Source organism: Amphiura filiformis, chromosome 8 (assembly GCF_039555335.1).
Source record: "Amphiura filiformis chromosome 8, Afil_fr2py, whole genome shotgun sequence".
In the NCBI taxonomy this organism is placed as follows: Eukaryota; Metazoa; Echinodermata; class Ophiuroidea; order Amphilepidida; family Amphiuridae; genus Amphiura; species Amphiura filiformis.
In genome coordinates, this window is record NC_092635.1 from 15,261,265 (window position 1) to 15,282,445 (window position 21,181).

The following is a 21,181-nucleotide window of genomic DNA, read 5'->3' on the forward strand; positions in this document are numbered from 1 at the left end:
TACAAATAACAAAACATGATAAAAAAAACGACGGAGGAGACACAACTAGAAACAGAAGCCTGTAAAATGTTGTGCCCCCCCTGCAACACTCAAAAATAGGGCTTAAATTATAAATACAGGTGCACAAAATGAAAAAATACAATACACCAAACCTGTAGGGAAAAAAAGAAAATACACGTACACTTGGTCACCGAAGTAAGAGTTAGCTCATAATTTTAATAGTATATGTTATTTTTGCTAATTTGTTATGAAAAAGATTGGAAAATGTGTTTTCCAAAAATTAGAATGCATAACTTGAAATTAGTCTTTGTTCAAGTCTTTGGGCTTTATTGTCACATAATACGAATAAGGTCGAAAAACGCCTTGGCCCTTATTTACAAAAACTGATCAAATATTAAAATTTTACTTTCATTGCCAGTTAAGTTAGGACTAACTAGTAAAGGATTAGGATTTAGCTATGTTTCATTTGGCATAACAGGATAATATTTTTTAATCCAAAACAAGAAATGTCTTTAAAAAGACAACACCATGGATGAAATTCATGTTTCATAATTTTACATTGACAAGTACTTGGAATGCTAGTAATTTTTTGTGTGTAGCACATGCACAACTAACCGGGTTGGAAATGTTGTTACCACGAATACCACCAATGACATACTATAAGCTAAATTGAAAAATGTGTGTTAAATAGGTCTACATTTAATTTATACTTAATTTATACTTGTACAAACAAAGGGATCAATGGAAATCACATCCACCGAGTTTCGCATCAATCCAACAATCTATATTCAGACAACTTTGTGATTAAGTTTTATGACATGACTTTGAATATTCTGACAATCCAACAATATATACTTATTCCACCTCAGGCTCAGATGACCTTTAACAATTATAATCAAAAAAGACTGATTACTCAATCCCAGGGGTTCCCTGGCTCAATTCAATCTTTATTTTCTGAATGTGTTGATTATAATTGTTACTACTAACTGCCCAGTTGCTCTACCAAAATGTATAAAACCAAAGCAAATATCTACCCAAATTACTGGTATTTTAACCCCCCCACTAGTGTCACTCCCAACATCAATTAGTGATGGTATAAACTAACCCTAGTTAATATTCAAATTGTTACTGTTTTGTACTTATGGGTGCAAATGATATCTCAGGGATATGAGGAATTACTTTATTTATAAAATAATTTGAAAGAAATTTCATGACTTCATTTATAGATTTTAAAGAAATATCATGTTAATTATATGAAGAAACACCACTTAAAATTCTTTTGTGTCAGTTCTTTGATATTCATGATGCACGATAAGCACAATCTACGCGGTTCAAACTTGATATGCACTAACATGGCAAAAGTGGCCCAACACGTTTTCTGGACGATTTAATTAATCGGACATAACTTTTGAACCCAAGCTAGTAAAGAAACCCACTAAACGTCTTCTTTTAGCCAAGATATTACTGATTCTATTGCATATAACATTTGTGCCATAACTCTTTTAGTTTTTTCCTGAGAAGTCAAAATACAATTGTACAAATTTTATTGTTACACCCTGTAGATGTACAAAGAGAAAGATTACAAATATAACTAGCTATAGACGATGCATGTGTGCAAGTGATGTCACGGTGCTATGTACTATGGGGAAGGGGTAGCATTTTAAGTGAAAAACACGTTTGGGGCTATAATGACCTTGACATGACATTTGCGCCAGACACTTTCACGTGACATTTGTGGCACCCCCCAATGGTCATAATAACCAAATTTCGTCAAAATTGACAAATGCATATGGCTACGATGGCTCATTATATGATTGGTAGAAGAAAGAAAGAAAGAAAGAAAGAATCAGAATCTAAGAAAAAGAGACCCTTAGCCAAATGCCATTTGGCTAAGGTAAGAAAGTGAAAGACATATACGGTGCAGCAAGTTTAAGAAGATGGCACTAATGTCATCAATACCAGTTGATTTGTTGTTAGGAATATCACAAATTTGCTTATAAACAAAATCTGAAGAAATGGAATTAAAGCTGAAAGAACTATCAGAATCTTTGATATTATTGTTAATATGTACATTATCAAATTTTTGTGCAAGTGTGGAACCTATTGAAGTGAAATAATCATTAAATACATTAGCAGTTTCTTTGACAGTATCCATTATCATTTTTAACAGTAGTGGTATGGTAGTTGATGAAGATTTAGATGGTAAAAGTTTCTTTATTGTAGACCTAATTTCTTAGAGTTATTTACATTATTAGCTATGGAATCAGAATAAAATTTCCTCTTGAGATTAAGACGTAAATTATTGGCTTTGTTACGATACATTTTGGCCATCTGCCAGTCATGAGGTTCATTACTTTTATGTGCTTTTGCATAATAATAATCACGATCTTTACAAATAGATAAAAATTCACTTGTTATCCACTCGGGTTGAGAGGTTTTCACGCGCTTCTCTTTAACGACTAGGCCTACTTATATGGTAAACTGAGACTTGAACCACTGTTGTAGGACAGTGGATTTTTTTTATGTCAATTTTGTTTGTTGTTGTTATTTTTCTATAGGCTGAAAAGTGGTGGTGCGGCCATGGCCGAACCAACCGCAGAGGTTCCAACGGGCCTGAGCAGTGTAGTAATACACATAGGCCTAGGCCTAATCATGCAGAACTTGCAAAACACAAAATCGGAATCATCTGAAATTTGGGGAATAGGGGGCCTAAGCTTTTTTCGTGGATAGGCCCTATAACTATTTTCATGCTACGATCACGAAATTGTCCTTTCATAAGTCATGTTTAACCCGTTTAAACCACCTGATCATGCTGGTGCACCCAGAATTGTACACTAATGAGCTAAAATTGTCACACCACCCGGCACTCCACCCACCCACCTCGCGGGTCGGGTATTTGGTGGTGTGATGTTCATGGGCAAGGATGTCTGGTTTTAGCTAGACACCGAGTGAATGAACCCCGGAATGAACTTGAATCCAGACATACCCTCTAATATAACTTAACTTAAAAGTGGGTGTTGGCCCTAGTATAAATAAAAGCTAATAAAGAAATCGGAACACTCTTATCACGCTTATCGTGAATTCCTGGTGATTTGGATTGTCAATCATCATTGTGACAAAATTTGCCACTATTGCAAAAGGAAGCAAATAGCTATTGAAAAACATTTGTAAGTTTCATCTTTCTTCCATGCGAAGATCTTTATAAACAAAGAAGATGTAATTTAGGCAAAGAAAACATGGCACGTGTGTACTAGGTTCTGTGTACGACCTTCTGCACTGAAAAGAGTGTTATCATGGTTATCATTATAATTAGACACCCGGTTGGACATCGAACCCAACGTTGAACTTCTGAACGTTGATCATTGTCCGATTTAACAAATTGATGGCGGTATTTGGGATACGGCTGTCTTTAGCAGTGCCAACAGAGCAAAGAAAAAACAAACTTTTACACATTACATACACAGTAGTAAGTAAATTTTACATTTTTTGAGCTTTCCTGTACTTAAAATGTAAATTTGAACATTCATATCGTTTATTAATTTATAGTCTATCATATAAAGCACACTGACCGTGTCAACAGCGGATTGGTGCTGGCTAATTTCGCTTCTTCCGGGCCCAGTGCCGTACTATTACGCTGACTTTCGTATTCGGCGAGGAGGACGATTTCGACCTCCTGGTTTGTTTACAAACAGAGAGGTAGACAAAAAAACCGTTCCGCTTGTCCAAACACTCAAGTATCAGAAGGATGGTCCACAATAGCGTGATTCACGTAACCTGAATAGGGATTAAAAAGCTGTCACGTAGAACCATGTGCTTCTATTGTCCAATTTGCCATCAAGATATCATAGTGGAAACAGTTCAGACCCAGTACACGATCATGTCAGAAATTAATATTTTGTTCTGGGTCTGATTATTCGGACTATTCCGGGCCGTGTATTTCTATGCTATTTATCTAGTATTGTTTCCGTCTTTTTAATTTTTAGTTTCGTTTCCTTGTTCAGGTAACACAAATATCATATCATTTTATATTTAGGTACGGGATTTCCCATTTTATATAAAGATAACTAAATATGACACATATGAAATCCCACACACAGTGAGTTACTGTTTGCAGTGCAGAGCCTAGAGGTAGATAGCTACGGTAGTAGTTCTCGTGTTCTACAAGTAGGCCTACATGTGCAACAATCTAGTGATTTTTTTACAGGAACTGGAATCTTTTCTGATAGTATAAAAATTACATTGCCTGTTTCAGCATCTCAAGAGTTGGTCTATTCACCGGTGAATCATGGCATCAAAAGCAAAGTCAGGATCAAAAGCAGCAAAAGCAGCAGAAAAAGCAAATATTGACAGGTTTCCACCCATCTTGAAACAAGTACCAGATAATCAAAAACAAAGGTAAGCTGTTGAAAAATAGTCATCCATTTAAGGAGTATAAGGGGAGAGAATTGTATCTTTTCTAAAGCTAAACAGTAAACTGCATTGTTGACTAATTTGAGGTTCCATAGTATAAAGGTATAGCAAAATCTTTGGGTTATATTTTTTTTGTGCCCCCGGTCATTCGTGGTAAGCCTCTCACCAATAAATTCCCGGGTACCCGAGTTCCTGTCCGTCCTTGGCCTACCGGTCAAAATTCCAGGGCTTTGTAATAATTATGAGCCTTGGGGGAGGGTAAAATTGGGGGGAAGACCAAGGGAGGGCAGGCAATTTTTGGCAAGCCGAGAGAGGGAGAGGGGGCAAGGGGCACTTTTTAAATAAAACACTGTAAAAAAATTTTGGGAAACAGTACAAAAACTTTCAAATATGCCAATTTTCCTGCTCGCTGCGCTTGAAATATATAGACCATTTTAGGTTTGTAAATTGGGATCCCAAAAATTTTGCATGTGCAGGGGGAAAAGATTTTTGGCAGGCCGAGGGGGGGGGCAAGCAAATTTTTGGCGGGCCGAGAGAGGGTGTCAAGTGATTTTTGGCAGGCCGAGGGGGGAGGGCAAGCGATTTTTGGCACACTGTTTGAAAATTTTACCGGGGCTCATAATTATTGCACAGCCCTAATGTTACCCTAATAAAAAAAAAACCTTGTGGTATTGAACGAAATCTTTTCCCTTTTTCAGAGACCAATGATAATGTTTCCATGCTATTTAAGGGTCTTTTATTAATGTAATGTTCAAAATTTATGTGTTAACTATCCCTATTTGGTACGGCCACAGAAATTGCATAAATTTCACAAATTTTGATGGACCGGTACATGAGGTACACAAAAGATAGAGAAGTATATTTTTTTCGCATCTGAAGGATTGTATATTGAAGTTATTAAAAAATTTTGAATTATTTTTGCTGAACCATGAAATGGTATCAGCCTATATCAGTGTATGTTACTAGCTTACTAACTTTCCTTTTGGTCTGAAATGGACATATCTCTAAATGCCACGAAAGTATGACCCCATGAGTGGTGTCATATGAAAGAGGAAAACATAAAGAATTTATTAAAAATATTTCCACACCTGGGGTGCCACTCATCATAAGTTCTGGGTTAATATTCATATGGGTCCTTTTCATATCTCAAAATGCCAAGAAGGTATAACCCCTGAGTGGTGTCAAATGAAAGAGAAAAAAGTAAAGAATATAATAAAAATAATTTCCCCACCGGAGGTGACACTCCTCACAAGACCTGGGTCAATATTCATATTTTGGGTCCTTTTCGTATCTCGAATGCCAAAAAGGTATGACACCCCAAGTGGTGTCAAATGAAAGAAAATAAAATAAAAAATATAACAAAAATCATTTCCCCACTAGAGGTGACACTCCTCATAAGACCTGGGTCAACATTCATGTTTTGGGTCCTTTTTTTATGTTAAAATGCCAAGAAGGTATGATCCCCTGAATGGTGTAAAATGAAAGAGAAAGAAGTAAAGAATGTATTAAAATCATTTTCCCCAGCGGGGGTGACACTCCTAGCAAAATCCGAAGAAGCTATAACCCGCCCAGTGTGTCAAATGAAAGAGAAAAAGTAAAAATATAATTTCCCCACCTCATGAGACCAGGGTCAATGCCAAGAAGGTATGACCTCCTAGTAAATGTCAAATGAGAAAACAAAAAAGTGAAGAATTTAATAAAAATAATTTCCCCACTCGGGGGGTGACACTCCTCATAAGACTTGGGTCAATATTCCTATTTTGGATCCTTGTCTTATCTCAAATTTCAAGAAGGTATACCACCTACATCTCACATCTACCATAATATGCTGACAAAGGTCCATGGTTCAACTATGGTGCGGTAACCGCTCTAGTTAACTTTTGTAGTTTGACTTCAAAATTGCATTAGAAAGCATTACCTAAAAATGTTGTACCTACAGGGTAGATACTGAAATTCTCTGTTTTCCATTTTCTAAAAATCTCACTCTAGGAAATCTGGTTTCTTAAAAAACACTATGTAAACAAGCAGACATGGATTATGCTCATGCAACTTTCCACCTCAGGTGACATCACCTGAGGTGGTCATGTAAACAATGTTTCTATCTAGAAACACTGAATCCAACATGACAATGCACATGTAGACCTGAATAAGCTTAAATTATGCCTGTTGTTGCAAAAGTCCATTTTATGTTTTCTACTGAAATTTATGTTTTCCGTAAAACAGAGAACTAGGGTTTTAACCTATGGTTCATCAGTCATCACTTATAGAGAAAGATAGCTGCACTCCAACATGTATATATCAAAATAATGCAATAATCCTGATGGTCCAGTCCCATTCAAGAAATAAGTTAAAACGGAGTCAGTCCCCTTCTCAATCACATGACCAGTCCAGCGGATCAGTTGTCTGATGAAGTTTGGTAGTTCCAGACGCAATGTAGCAAAGTTAAAAGTTAAGTTCCAGTACAGTATTAGATTAATTTCCAAACTCTATTCAGGGGATGTATGAAAAAGGTGATTTGCCAAATCCTAAAAGCTGTTGATATTATTGTTATTTGTTTTAGGTATGCAGCTCTGCAAGAAACTTTCCAAAAAAGGTTTGGTACCAAACCAGCATTTTTTGCAAGGGCTCCAGGAAGAGTCAACCTCATCGGTAAGAGTTTGAGCATTTTTTAATACTTTGCATACTGGCCATAGGCTTAAAGGGCAGGTCTATTGCAAAAACAACATCATATCATTGGCAAGCTAATATTATGAGGACAATGAAAATGAGTTCCTTCGAACGAGACAGATTTGGCCTAGAAAAAAGGTGACGTCATGAAATGAGATGTGCCGGCTTTGAGAAAAGGGACTATAAACGCTCTCAATAGACAGAACGTATACTGTTGTTGTTCACAGAAAAAAACTCCAAATTAAGTATTACAAATTTAATGGTTTTTAAACATATGGATAAAATCAGCCGCTTCTTTTTTATATATTAGTAAATTGTGATATTACAATTCATATGTATATCAATATCATGAGAAATATTAGGTCTAAAAATAAATACATAATTTGAGCTTAGAATTTCATCTGAGACTAGCATATAAACCGTGTTAAGTCCACAAACTCATGTATCTGATTTCCCTGTATATTGCAATGCTATAGTTATTATAGTTTCAGTTGGATGAAATATTACAAAGCAAACACATAGTAACAATACTGTGTGGGCTTTGTTTCCGAAATGAGAACAATAGTTTGCATATTGTTATGCAGCATTGTTATGGTAAATGATAGTACAACTCATTGTTGCTAATGTCAAACTTGTCAAAGTGATTGTGATTGTATGATGAGAGCATGATATAGTGTCTGCTTCATTTATTCATGATCATTCTGATCGCTCGCACCTGTACGATAAGTATCTTTGAAAAAAGCGGTATTGTATTCAATCTATGATTGCAGACATACATAGGTGATGAGTGCAACCTACTTGTAGTGCTTGTACCAGAATATCTTGGTTATCAGGCTTCAGGAAACCACCGAAAATACAGAAATAAACTAAATAAAAATGATCAATAATCATCACTTCTGAAAAAATGCTAACAATCATAAACTTATAGACCTATATTTACAATTTTTTTGGGGGGGGGGGTGTCTTTAATACTTTCCAACAAATTATCTATAGAAACATTGGAAATTGATCAACCATGACGGTCTCATGATACACCATATCAAACGCTACAAATGGATGTACTTGCGAACAAAAGGACTATGTATGAATAGATGCGACCGGATTACCTGTGGAATTATCTCTATTGTATATATTATTCTATTATCCCTCCTCGTCCTTGCATCTTCTCTAGGTGTTAGGCGGCTTTTATTTGCACAATGGGGCGCTCAAAACACCAGGTTGGTGCTAGCGGCTACCCAAAAATGGCCGACCAAATCCTGACCATGACTTGGCTCGTTGGATTCGTCTATACTACAAAATACTACTTGATATATGCGCTGTTCGTGCGTGCATCTCATGTGGTGTGATGACGCAATCGCCCTAAGTGATATATAGGCACGCAGTTTCGCTGGCCAGCGAAGCCCAAGACCCGTGGCAAAGTGTCGCCGACCGAGTGCTTGGCATGCGAGGGTCTCGGGTTCGAATCCCACCCAGAGCAAATAACTTCTTTGCTTCTTCTCTCTCTGTGTTCCTTCCTTCTTTCCCTCCCGGTCCCCAAACAGCCCTTAGGCGGTTAGGGTTAGGTTACCACTATCGAAACTCAATATAGGCTTCCTTAACCCTAACCGGACTGTATACTACAAAATACTACTTGATATATGCGCTGTTCGTACGTGCATCTCACATGGTGTGATGATGCAATTGCCCTAAGTGATACATAGGCACGGTTTCGCTGGCTAGCGAAGCCCAAGACCCATGGCAAAGTGTCACCGACCAAGTGCTTGGCATGCGAGGGGTCTCGGGTTCGAATTTTGCTTATGAATACTTATGATCAAATACTTATGATCAAATTTGAATTTTGGGTTTTATTTTTGCCTTTTTGTTAAAAAAAAAAAAAAGACATAAAAAAAAAAGAATTTCTTGATTTTCAAAGAGGACTACACGCACGATTTTACTAATGCGCGTGGCAGCTTTGAGACACAGGATTTAATTAAGATGGCCTAACCTCTATTATATACCTCATATATAGATTCCTGTCATCTGATTGGTTGAAAGCGCAGTCATTGAATTAACTATGCCCGCAAAATGAACTATGGAACGGTCCATGGAAATGAACTATGGACCGGTTACGTGCGTCCCAATCACACTGCGCAATCGCAACATCCACGTATCCATTTGGTATATAAAACAAATATTGACTGCTATATTCGGGACATGGTTAAGATTATAGGCCCGCGGTGATCTCAAAACCATGCCATGCCCTCATAGCAGTCAATATTTGTATACTACAAGCTTGTACTATTCTATGGGCCATTGTTATACCAAATTTGCTTGTAATATGAAAACCATTGGAGCAATAGAAATGAAAATTTGGAAATATGTTGTTTTAATGGTTGGTCTAAGATGTACAATGTATAAGTTAGAAAACACAATATGAAAAAATCTGACCACCAGCCTTTTATTGAGCAAGAAGAAAAACATCTGAAAAATGTTATTTTTGTTTGACTTTGAGAAATAACTAACTTTTCTTGATCACATCGCATAAAAAAAATAAGGTATAAAGTCTTTAAATTGACAAAGTTGTTGATGTTTCAATAGGAGAGCATGTTGACTACTGTGGTTATTCTGTGTTACCTATGGCCCTACAACAAGACATTGTGATGGCGGTAGGACCCAACCCTGACAAGAAGCTGGATTTAGTCAACACTGGTGATCATTACGAGTATGTGACTTGTTGTTAACCCATATTAAAACTAATCTATTCAGAACCACATCCAAATTATAGTTGTGTAATAACCATCTTTAGTAATGTGAATATCAATTGTAGCCTGGCCCCTGACACATTTACAAATCCCTGCTAGGCCCCAGCCAATTTTCATGCAGGGCAGGGCATCTTCAAATGGTACATGTAAGTACCCACCATGCGTGGGAGCATCCTTGAATGGAGAATCCCTGACCACAGATTGCTCTGCCCAATACCACAGGCAAATTGAAGTCCCCCGAATAGATCATGATCCTGGCCCAAATTGCCATTGTCAAGTCACCGTCGTAGCACCATAAAAAATCCCTACCAGTGAGGATGTTTTTATTTGTCAATTACCCCACTATGCCCTGACAAGTGCCCCACTAGTGTCCAGGTATTCTGGGGCTGAGGCTACAATTGATATGCTCATAACAGTGTCATTTTGGTTGGGTTTTTTGCCCAAAAAGTGAGACCAGTAACTAATGTAGAAAGTGTTGAAAACTTAACATAGTGTAGATATATTGAAGTGAGTTGGGAAGACTTAAACTACTAATCAGCTAATAAAAGCTTGACAGCAGTTTTGGAGTGTGATATATCCATTGAAATGAACATAACTTTATAACAATAATTATTATTATTCATGTGCCTACACTACTTGATTCCTATTGGGACTGCCAGCATAGGTATACCATCGCCAAGGTGCTTGGCTGGTACTGTGCAGTACCAGGGGAGTACCAGTGTAGTATCAGTGCAGTATACGTACCACTGATGATGGATCCTGTGCAGTAGCAGCATATTGGTACTGTGTAGAACTCTGTGTGTACCATTCAGGTACCTTGGCGATGGTGTGCCTGTTCAAGCAGTCACAATAGGAATCTTGCAGTGTACATGGTAAGTCCCCCCACACACAAACATGTTAGAATTTAAAAAACAAAGGAGATTGTAAAATTGCTTACTACTTTGAGGCCAGTTGAAATTATAAAACTTTTTAAAGCTTTTAAGTTTTATAGTGGTTGAAATATTGAAGAACCTAATTGCTAATGTATTTTAACAAAATACAAAACTGGGTATGACTATCATATTATTGTCTGCGCTAAGCCTTGAATGTGCTGATTTTCTTTCAGTGACTTTACAACTGATGTTCAACATGTTGAGATAGACGACACAAGACCGCATTGGCATCAATACTTTCTGTGTGGGTATCGTGGTGTTGTAGAGGGAGAAAAGATCTCTGAACCTGTGGGAATGAATGTTGTGACTGATGGGACCATACCAGCCCGCGCCGGTCTGTCAAGTTCCAGTGCTCTCGTATGCTGTGCTGCATTGGCAACCATGCATTCAAATGGTCTGAAAATTTCAAAAGTAAGAATTCTTTATGTTATGTTAAATTATATTTTATACTCTCTTTATGGTTGAAACTTAGAACCAGAATTTGCTGCATCCAGTTGAAATCCAACACCCCTGTGGATGACATGACCTACACAGGAGGTGTGAATTTCAAATGGGGTTATCTGAATGGTACTCCATTTGAAATCTACACCATGGGAGATTAAGACCATGTCTTAGATGATATAACAGAAAAAGTGGTAACCTTATACCCCAAGATGGTTACCACATTACAACTTTTATGGGCCACTGTGAAACATATTTTTGCTTCTAATTATCAAAACTGCTAATTATCAAAGCCACTAATGATATGCATTCTACATTTGTATTTGTTGCTCTCAGGTAAAGCTTGCTACTGATTGCATGGAATGTGAGAAGTACATTGGCACTCACGGCGGTGGTATGGATCAAGCTATCTGCTTCTTGGCAAAAGAAGGAATGGTATGTAACCAAGTAAAAACTATAATACAATAGAAGATGCAAGACTTGCAGGCAGGCCTGTGTGCGGGTATTCTTCATTAGATTACCAGTAGTAAATGAATACTTTTGGATCAATAGTGTTGATACCACAGACTACTACAGACTACTAACTACAAACAGCCAAAGTCTCAGCATCACCGGATAATAAGGGCCGATCGTTTCCATGAAGTGTGACAGATGGAACTGCTACACACATACTGAGTATTTTTACAATCTTTTGCATAAACGTGAAGACAGGCAATGTTCTATCGCCTATCCGTGAAGGAACATAAAGCTGATGTGATTTTTAGACACACACAATCGAAGGATCAGCCCTCATGAATATGCGAGTATTCACAGCATACAGGCCTTTGACTGTTTGTGGTTGTAGTCTGTGGTTAATACATTGTGTCTCTAAGTCCAGTTTAGTGTTTAATATTACACTAATTGGTTTGTATCGTGGTCTTTGTGCAGCCATAGATAAATCAAACATGGTTTTACTTGTAATGAAACTTTTCCCAAATGTTTCTTTTCCTATCACAGGCCATGCATATTGAATTCCATCCACTCTGTACATCTGATGTCAAGATCCCCAATGGTGTGACATTTGTCATTGCCAGTAGTTGTGTGGAGATGAATAAGGCTGCTGCCACTCATTGCAATTTTCGCGTTGTGGAAACCCGCATTGCTGCTCAGGTTGGTAGCATTTTAGTCTGTTCTTTAGAGTGCTGCTGAAAGGCATTTTACACTTGGAGAATTCAGATTCAGAATGTTGTATAAGCCATGTATGGCCTTTTGTTATTGTCTATAAACATTGATATTGACTTTTGTATTGCGCAGGTATAGGAGATGCTGGGCCTGGTAATAGTACAGTGATGTATTTTATTTTACTTCTGATTATTTGATCAGGTGATTGCCAAAACAGAGGGCCTAGACTGGAGGAAATACCGAGTACTCCGTCATGTCCAGGAAGCACTCGACACCCCTCCAGCAGAAATGAGAGCATTTTGCAATAAGGATATTCACAGCAATGCCTGGACCAAGAATGAACTCTGTACATTCTTTGGCCTTACAAATGAGGAACTGAACGAGGAGTCCATGAGCAAAAATACAATCAATGGTAAGTGCCTTGCCTGCTTTTTAATGAGATATTTTCCATTGGGGAGATGATGGCACAGGGGTACAGGTTTAATCACTTATGATCACAAGGTTGTCAGTTCAACTCTAGTTGGCAAGGCCCATCACTTCTGTTGCTTCTCTCCACCCAGGTTATAAATGGGTACCTGCTGAAAACTGACTTGCTTCACTGGAGTTGGTAGCAACACTCCACAGCAATTTACCGGGGAATCTGGCTCAAATGGATGATCTTGTAACTGCAAATCCCTACATGCTTGTGGTTTTATCCCACATAACATCTCACTTCTGATCTCATTATGGTCAAGGTAAAAGTCATGATGGAGCAATGCAAACAGCCAACAGGTCCCATCTCATTCCCTTTGGTGTTTACCCAAGATTCCTCAGAATTTAGAGTTGGTTTCAACTCCAATGCAGCAAGTCTATTTTATCATCCCAGTTACATTGTTGTTTACAACATGCACAAAAGTAGGAATGTATTTGGATATACATGTACTTGAGTGATTTCTGCAGTCTCCGTTTATAATTAATGGCAGGGACAAGATATGTCTGGACTGCAGTGTGTAATATAAACACTCTATATGACTGAATCCACCACAGGGGCTGTATGCTGAGGAAAGTTGTCAATAATTGTTTATGAATCCTTGGTTGTCGTAATGTTATCAAATCACACAGATGTATGCACCCCCAAACAGAGATGCTGTTTAGGACTATGCAAACAGGGAAGTTACTTCCTGACTTCAACAGTGTACCAGGGATTTTACCCAAATTATACACAATTATTATGACATTTAACCTATCAACCAAACTTATTTTTTTAGCACTGATAGAGGATGCACTCTGAATTTAATATACACCAGGCACAAAAAGAAACTCGTCAGTTATATTCATCCTTGCGGTTCAATAACTTGATAATTTTGGATTATTCTGAAATATACATTTTGTTAATTGGACTTTTCTTTCTCATTTGACACCCTGTTCGTGAACATTGAGCAAGAATTGACCAAGATATGCGCCTCCAAACTCTTAAACCCCAAAATGAAAAGTTGCAATTTTAACGATTCAATTGTGCCTGGTACACTGTGTGTTTTATTGATTGGCCCGTGGTGCTTGTGTGCAATACAACGATGCGTTCCCATTGAAAATCGTTGAAAATGCAACTTTTGATTTTGGGGTTTTAGGTTTTGGAGGCGCATATCTTGGTCAATTCTTGTTCGTTTTTACGAACAGGGTGTCAAATGAGAAAGCAAAGTCCAAATAACAAAATGTATATTTCAGAATAAACCAAAATTATCAAGTTATTGAACAGCAAGGATGAATATAACTGACGAGTTTCTTTTTGTGCCTGGTATATATGTTATTTGCAGCCCATTACACATATTTTTAAAATGGGGATGGTCCCCAGTTCCAGAGAGGTCCTCGGTTGGAATGTAGGGTATTGTACTTACGTCCCCATTTGGAGATGATTACAAATGCACACCCTGGCCTTATACATATATGTACACCCCCCCCCACACTTACACCAGATTTCTTGTGCGGTCCAGCATTATGTGTGTATAAAATAGGCCAGTGGTCTTTATGGGGTATATTTCTTATCACACCATTCGTGTGGGGTACCAAAAACATATCACCAATAGTTTGTGGGGAATGTTTTTTCACACAGACCCACCTTACCCCCCCCCCCGATAAAAAAAGCATTTCTACATGTTTCAGGCCTTATGGGGTCCTATAAGCTATTTTTTCTTTTTGGTATCCATGATTTATACCCCACAAAGAAGCTTTACCCCACAAGCTATTGCACCCCAACCCTCATGTATAAGCAATATTTGTAGGTGTGTAACCTGTGTTTTCTTTGTTTGTTTATTTATTCCACACAGAAAATGTGTTTGAGTTACATGACCGAGCCAGGCATGTTTATGGAGAAGCTGGTCGAACCATCAAGTTTAAGAAAACCTGTGATGAGGCTAAGAAAAACTATGAAGAAACGCTGGGTATTCTGATGGATACTAGTCATGAAAGTTGCCGTGAGTTATACAAGTGTAGTGTGGACGAACTTGATGAACTCGTCGAAGTCTGCAGGTATGTTGAATCATTGAATAAAATATTGGTTGAAATTTTCATTATGAAATTCTGATATTCTTCATGTACATTCAACACAGAGCATAATTAATCTTATTATCGAGTTAATGGAGCACAGCTTTTCAAATACTTAAGTAATTAAATATACTTTGATCAGCTTGTAATAGGTGGGAATTGTCAGGCTTTTACCACTATGCCAAAAAGTAGACCCATGTTAAGAGTGATATGGTTGACCTGTCTGGTCAAACAGTGTGTGTTATATAAAGTAGACAAAGTATAGGACTTCACTTAATAATTTGTGATGCTTCTGGCAAGATGTCACAAGGCAATTCACAAATTAAAATATATTGATATTAATCCGCAATGTTATAAGGCCTGCCGATTATGAGCTGATTAAACCATAGTGGTACATGTACCATTTGTGTTCCATGGTGGACCCTAAAGTGTCACATGGCCTGTAATTAAAAATATGTGAATTGAAGAAGACCCTTCCAAGGACACTTAAAAAGGCTAAACCCAAGCAATGCCCCCTGTATTCCTGCTAGGGCTTCATTCCATGGAGCCCCTCAATTGGGCTACTGGAATCCATATCATGAAAATACTCTGCTTTTGTGGATAGTGTCTCATTTTGATTCACTCTTTTTTAAAGTGGCACTTTATAGAGAATACCTGCACAAAACTGAGTCAATCCTCTTAATTCAATAGATCATAAATGTGACATGATCAAGGGGAATGAGTCACATATCGACCCTGGTCAAAAATGAGTTTTATACATGTTTCTAAAGGAGCCATTTAGAGCTTTCAGAAACTGAAAACCCCATGTTGATACAACTTTTCTTTGTGAAGTTACATAAATTTATCAATCCCTAAAAACAATAAAAAACAAAAGAATTTTAAAACTTTCTTTACCAATATCTCAAAATGAATATTAGCGACATCCGACTCATTTCCCTTGATCGTGTCACAAATACCCAACTTATGCCTTTACATTTCACTTACACATAATCTGCCATCAATCTTTAAGATAAAAAAAAAAATGTCCTAGATATTTATATCTAGATTTTAAAAATTAGTTTTTGACTCAAGAGAGTTTTTGTTACCTTTCACGAAGAAATTTGTGTAAAAAAAGCCACTTTTGGGGAATTTTCTCCAAAACTGAGCATTATTGCCCAAATTTTACCTCAGATGGAGTTGTCAAGTCTTTGCCATTCTAAATTTGTACTTTTATATACTTTAGTCCAACAATTTGGCAGTTATGAGACTCAAACATTTCCATAATTCCAGGGTTACACCCTTAAGGAATAAGATAGCAACATTTGCAGTATTTTTTGTAGGACCTGAGAGCACATATCATTAGATTTATGCAATTTACTTTGAGGACTGTAAAATTTAAATTTTTAATCATTTGTCATAAAATGTGTATTATATCGCAAATTTCAAAAAATCAAAATGATTTGATATCAGAAGGACATTCCTCGTATTCAAAATGCAATTCGATATGTCTGATGTGCTCTCAGATCCCACAAAAAATATGTGAATACATCGCTATCTGAGCCCTTAAAGAGCTACTTTGTAATTGACCCAAATATATTTACCATTTTTTCCAGAAATGCTGGTTCCCTGGGATCTAGGCTGACAGGTGCTGGCTGGGGTGGGTGTGTTGTTTCCATGGTACCTACTAAGAAGTTGAAGGAATTCATAAGCAAGGTCCGTACTGATTTTTACTCCAAGACCCCAGAGCGTCAAGCACAAGTTGACCACACCTTGTTTGCTACCAAACCAGGACCAGGAGCAAGAATTTACGAACCTACAAACTTGTAAAAGTTTTAATGTATATCGTACTTACAAGGTTAACATTTTCATATTATGCTCATTTTTATTTGCAAAATTTAAAACAAATTTATTTATCTCTTGTGTAGGCAATCTTAACACAACTCAGAATAAGCATTCAAGTATTAGCCTTATGAGCAATCATGTGAAAATTGCAACTTGAAAACAAAGTACAGTATGTATATATTTAAAAAGGCTAAGTCAATAGTTTCTCAAAATGAAAGCTGTATAAATTAAGTGACATTTATTTTATCAAAGCTTGTCATACTATTTTAAAGAAATGGAAATAGGTCACTTATATCATTATATATTTTAAAACAACTCTAAATATCCCATTTTTGTAAATATGTTGCTGAGAAATTTTGTTTAAGAGTGCAAAGAAATGCTTTAGTGAGGACTAAAATGTGGAAGTTTCAGTTTACCCTTAAAAAAAACCAAAGGAGTTATACTAATTTTACTCTGAGCCAGTAATTCTTCATATGGTTCAAAGAGCCAAAAGAGAAGATCTCAAGAACTATGTGTTGTAGATGACTTGTCATCTAAAAATGTGATTATTATAAAGTGATTCAAGAAATTTGTAACTTGTGGACATTAACTGCATGCAAAAAGTGTTGTTACATTTCAAATTTACTCTCAACAAGAGCCTCAAAGAGGTTAAGAATTTGTTCTGTGTATTTTAATACCACCTTTAATTAAATACAACATTATTTACTGAGACACAGCCCTATAAAAGTCTGTCTCATCTCAAGTTGAGAGTAATGCCATGTTGGATTTCTCAGTGGTAGATTCGAATCAGTGTGTTGAAGCAGTTGTATCACCAGCGTATGAACAAATCACTCTTCTACGCACATGTATATGCCTAACGGGATTAGGTTAGTGTGCAATTCGAATAAGCCCTTTCATAATTTCGGAAAATTGCAACTACACATGCTCAGACATTGTCACACAGTTCTTGGATGAGAGATAAACAGAAACAATCTCCCCCATTGACGGCTGTGTGAATGAACTACGACTCAAAGGGAATCCACCATGATTTTTCATGCCTTTTACAAGAATAGCCATTTGAAACAATCGCAATCAAAACTTTGCTAGTATATGAAAGTATTTTGAAGACATCTGGACCAAAGAATGTGAAAAACTCAAGTAAGTAGCATTTTTTTAAAAGTGCAAAGTTCACTCCTGTTGAAATATACTGCACGAGTTGCTGTGGTTATCTCCAATTCTTTTCATGGATATTACCCACAATGCACTCTGTTCTGGAATTGCGAAAGGGCTTATTTGCCATCGCAAAATCCAACATGGTGTTAATCTCAACTTGAGATGAGACAGATGTTACCATAATGTGAATATAGGCAACAATTTGAAACAAAAGCAATTTGAGCCTCCAAGAAAATTGCATTCCTGCCTCTCTGCAGGACAGTTTAAGGGGTTTTGTGCTGTGTTTGTAATTGGCTTGTATATGAAGGAAAAGTAATTTATCTTTCTTGAAAGTCTACCTCATGTCATTCAAATGGATGGAACTTGAGTTGAATTATTCCAAGTGAGGTATTAAAATGTGCAGAACATATTTATCCATCCATATAGAATGCTTAATTCATAGCACGCAAACCATAGGCTTTAACATCAAAAGTCACAAGTTTTAAAGCCATATTGTAACATTTCTACAAAAATAGATTGGTATTTCCTTTCCATAAAATGTTAGCTTTTACTGTCAGATATGTCCGCATGGAGAGGGTTCAATTTCCTTAACACACTTTAATTCCGCAATAAATACTTGTAACAATACTTTTTGTGTGCAATTCACATCTTTGTTATACTCCAAGAGAAAAGAGTGACCAAAAGTGCCTGGCTTTAAAATCATTCCAATAAAATTACGTATTATTAATAAAAAAATTATTATATATATTGTTAGAGTGAGTGTACAGTAGGTATAGTTTATCCTAAAAGGATATTTATATGTGTGATACAATTTAAGTAGTATAGATGTATTGTAAAATTATTTGGTTGTACTGTATTTGAAATATTTAGCACCATGGGTGCTTAAATATTTTTACTATATTTTTAAAATCATATTGGATATTTTTCATGTAAAACAATGTTGTAATTCACAAAAATAGAAAAGAAAAAACATGTACTATAAAGTAATACCCAAAGAACAAATGTCACATCACAATGCCATGCCATATGATCTGCTGTGATTTGACTATTATTTTTACCCCATTTGATGTTGTATTAAAGCACACTGAGAGGTGTGCAAGGACACTTGATATTTTAAGTGCAAACAGACAACACATTGGTCTTTCTTTAATGAGATTATAAACATATTTTGGCGATTTTATGCAGCAACTTTATCGGAAGATCATAAGTGGGATTTTAAAGTTAGAAATCAAAGGGGACATTGTATCCCCCTCCCATCTCACCCTGGCTGTTGGCATGCCCATTAACATGGCATGTCTAATCCCTCCATATAAACCCCATCCTACCCTGGCTGGTGGAATGCCCATGGCATTGACATGGCATTTCTTTTTAGTTATAAAATACTGCTTAACATTTCCAGATTTCAAATAATAGATGTTTTGCACAAAAACCAAATACAATACAAACTTAGAATTGTAAACAGTTTGTTTAAAATGGGAAGCATTTTGCTATGCAATGCCAGCAAATATGCTCAGGAGGATGAGAGTGCATAAGGACAATGTCAGTAACCAGGTTTCAGTGTGTGGGAAGCATAATGGTTTACCATCATCACCCATTGCATTATGGGCCTAATATACAATACACCATTTTGATGTTCAACACAGTGCAAAACAAGGTATAAGCTGCACAACAACTATATTGAACACAAGTGTAATGTTTTGTTACTATTTCTAAAGCTTGTTGATTCCATCGTCTCTGGTCAACAAGATAGATGGTCTGATTTTCTCAAGCATAATTATAATACCTCAACAATTATGGTCATATTTCATCAATTTACTTATGAATATATAATTATACAGAATTGTATAATCTACTTATAATTTGAAATTGTAAATATGTTAACAAATGTATTTTTGTATCCAAGTATTACAAAATGGGGCCTACTTCTAAGCATGCTGGGAACGATACTTACTGGGATACTATCAGGGGCGTAGCCAACTTTTTTGGTCAGGGGGAAAATAAAATTTTGGGGGCACAGACGAAAAAAGTACAGTTGCATCATACAATACATAGAGACTGTATGTCTTCAAGCTTCCCAAAAAGGCTTTATTGGGACGATGTGCATGTTTAGCACGCAAAAATTAGGTATTTTACAATATTTTCACCCATTATCAGGATGGAAAGGGCTTTTATCTTTCCAATGTGCGCACGTAGCACGCAAAAATTTTGTATTTTACACTATTTTGGCCCATGATCGGGCTGAATTTTGGTAGAAAAGGGACTCCTTGCCCCTTTTCTTTTGCTTTGCCCTCCTGATTTTCTCTTTTATTTTTTGTCAGAGGGGCACTTTTTTCTTTTATTGTTTGTCCCCCGCCCCGCTGGCTACGCTACTGGATACTATTATGTCAATTCAGGTCATAGAGTGATATACCACTTTGGAATTGTGACTTTTTTCACTCGCACTTCCCAAATAGTAATAGCAAGCCGTGATTTTAAAATACCTTTACTCACACCCGCTTTGATTGAAGAGTGTGAGTTGTATTTGACATTTAGATCATTTTGAATATCCCAAACCTGTCACTCAGTAAGCTCATTTCAATTGGTGATCAATTAATCATGTTTTACAAGATTCATGTTCTTATTGGAGCATGTGTATGTAATAGAATGAATACTGTAAGTGGGTTTAAGATGAAATGACTTCCAAATTATTGCCTGCAGTGTTTAGTTGAAGCACAAATAAACACTTAATTATATATTATGTAAGAAAATGCAGTGAATAAAATCATTCAAGAATGATGGAAATAAAAATCAGTATCTAGATTGTATAACATTTTTACCTGAGTTTGGCATTATTGTAGATTTGTGTCTGTATGTTTTAAATCATAGCACCAATAGGTTTGGATCCCGAGGCCAAATTCTCATATCAATATGATAAGTGTGGTCACCAAACTGGATCGCGACCCCCATGAAAATGGGTTGAGGAAAACCCTTATGAAATAAAATCATGAAGCTAGCATTATACAGGCCTTGCCGTTTGAGGCGAGCGATCGCTCTCACTCGCCACCGCTCGCCCAAACTTGATTTCTAGCAAGCGATTTTCCACTTGCTATATAGGCACTAAAAATCACTCGCAAAATCAGCCATCGAATCGGCCAATTCAGCCGATTCTGTGTCCCTTCCAAGCGGAGAAAATCACAAATTCGCGCGTATATTTCAATACATGAATACTGTTTTAAGACCGAAGCTCAACTTGATTATACCCAAATAAGTGGTATTTGTAAATTTGACCACTCGCCTAGCATCATGCTAGCGAGTGATTAACCACTCGCCTTTAAAATCTAGACGGCAAGGCCTGAT

General features: G+C 36.8%; 1 protein-coding gene across 1 annotated transcript; it reads left to right on the forward strand.

Annotated features, from left to right (window-relative positions):
• The first annotated feature begins 3,386 nt into the window (after window positions 1-3,386).
• LOC140158682 (N-acetylgalactosamine kinase-like) lies at window positions 3,387-20,939 on the forward strand. Its single transcript, XM_072181864.1, has 10 exons — window positions 3,387-3,466; window positions 4,253-4,395; window positions 6,971-7,059; window positions 9,655-9,778; window positions 10,924-11,161; window positions 11,528-11,626; window positions 12,188-12,340; window positions 12,554-12,764; window positions 14,656-14,857; window positions 16,465-20,939. Exons 2-10 carry the CDS (start codon window positions 4,286-4,288, stop codon window positions 16,676-16,678), a joined length of 1,440 nt encoding a protein of 479 aa, XP_072037965.1. The 5' UTR covers window positions 3,387-3,466; window positions 4,253-4,285; the 3' UTR covers window positions 16,679-20,939.
• Window positions 20,940-21,181: the final 242 nt, after the last annotated feature.

Excerpts from the sequence above, each read along its gene's own strand:
- LOC140158682 (XM_072181864.1), top strand. The coding sequence starts at position 4,286 with ATGGCATCAAAAGCAAAGTCAGGATCAAAAGCAGCAAAAGCAGCAGAA. Across the intron at positions 7,060-9,654 it reads AGGAAGAGTCAACCTCATCG|GAGAGCATGTTGACTACTGT; the intron begins GTAAGAGTTTGA and ends ATGTTTCAATAG. Across the intron at positions 9,779-10,923 it reads AACACTGGTGATCATTACGA|TGACTTTACAACTGATGTTC; the intron begins GTATGTGACTTG and ends ATTTTCTTTCAG.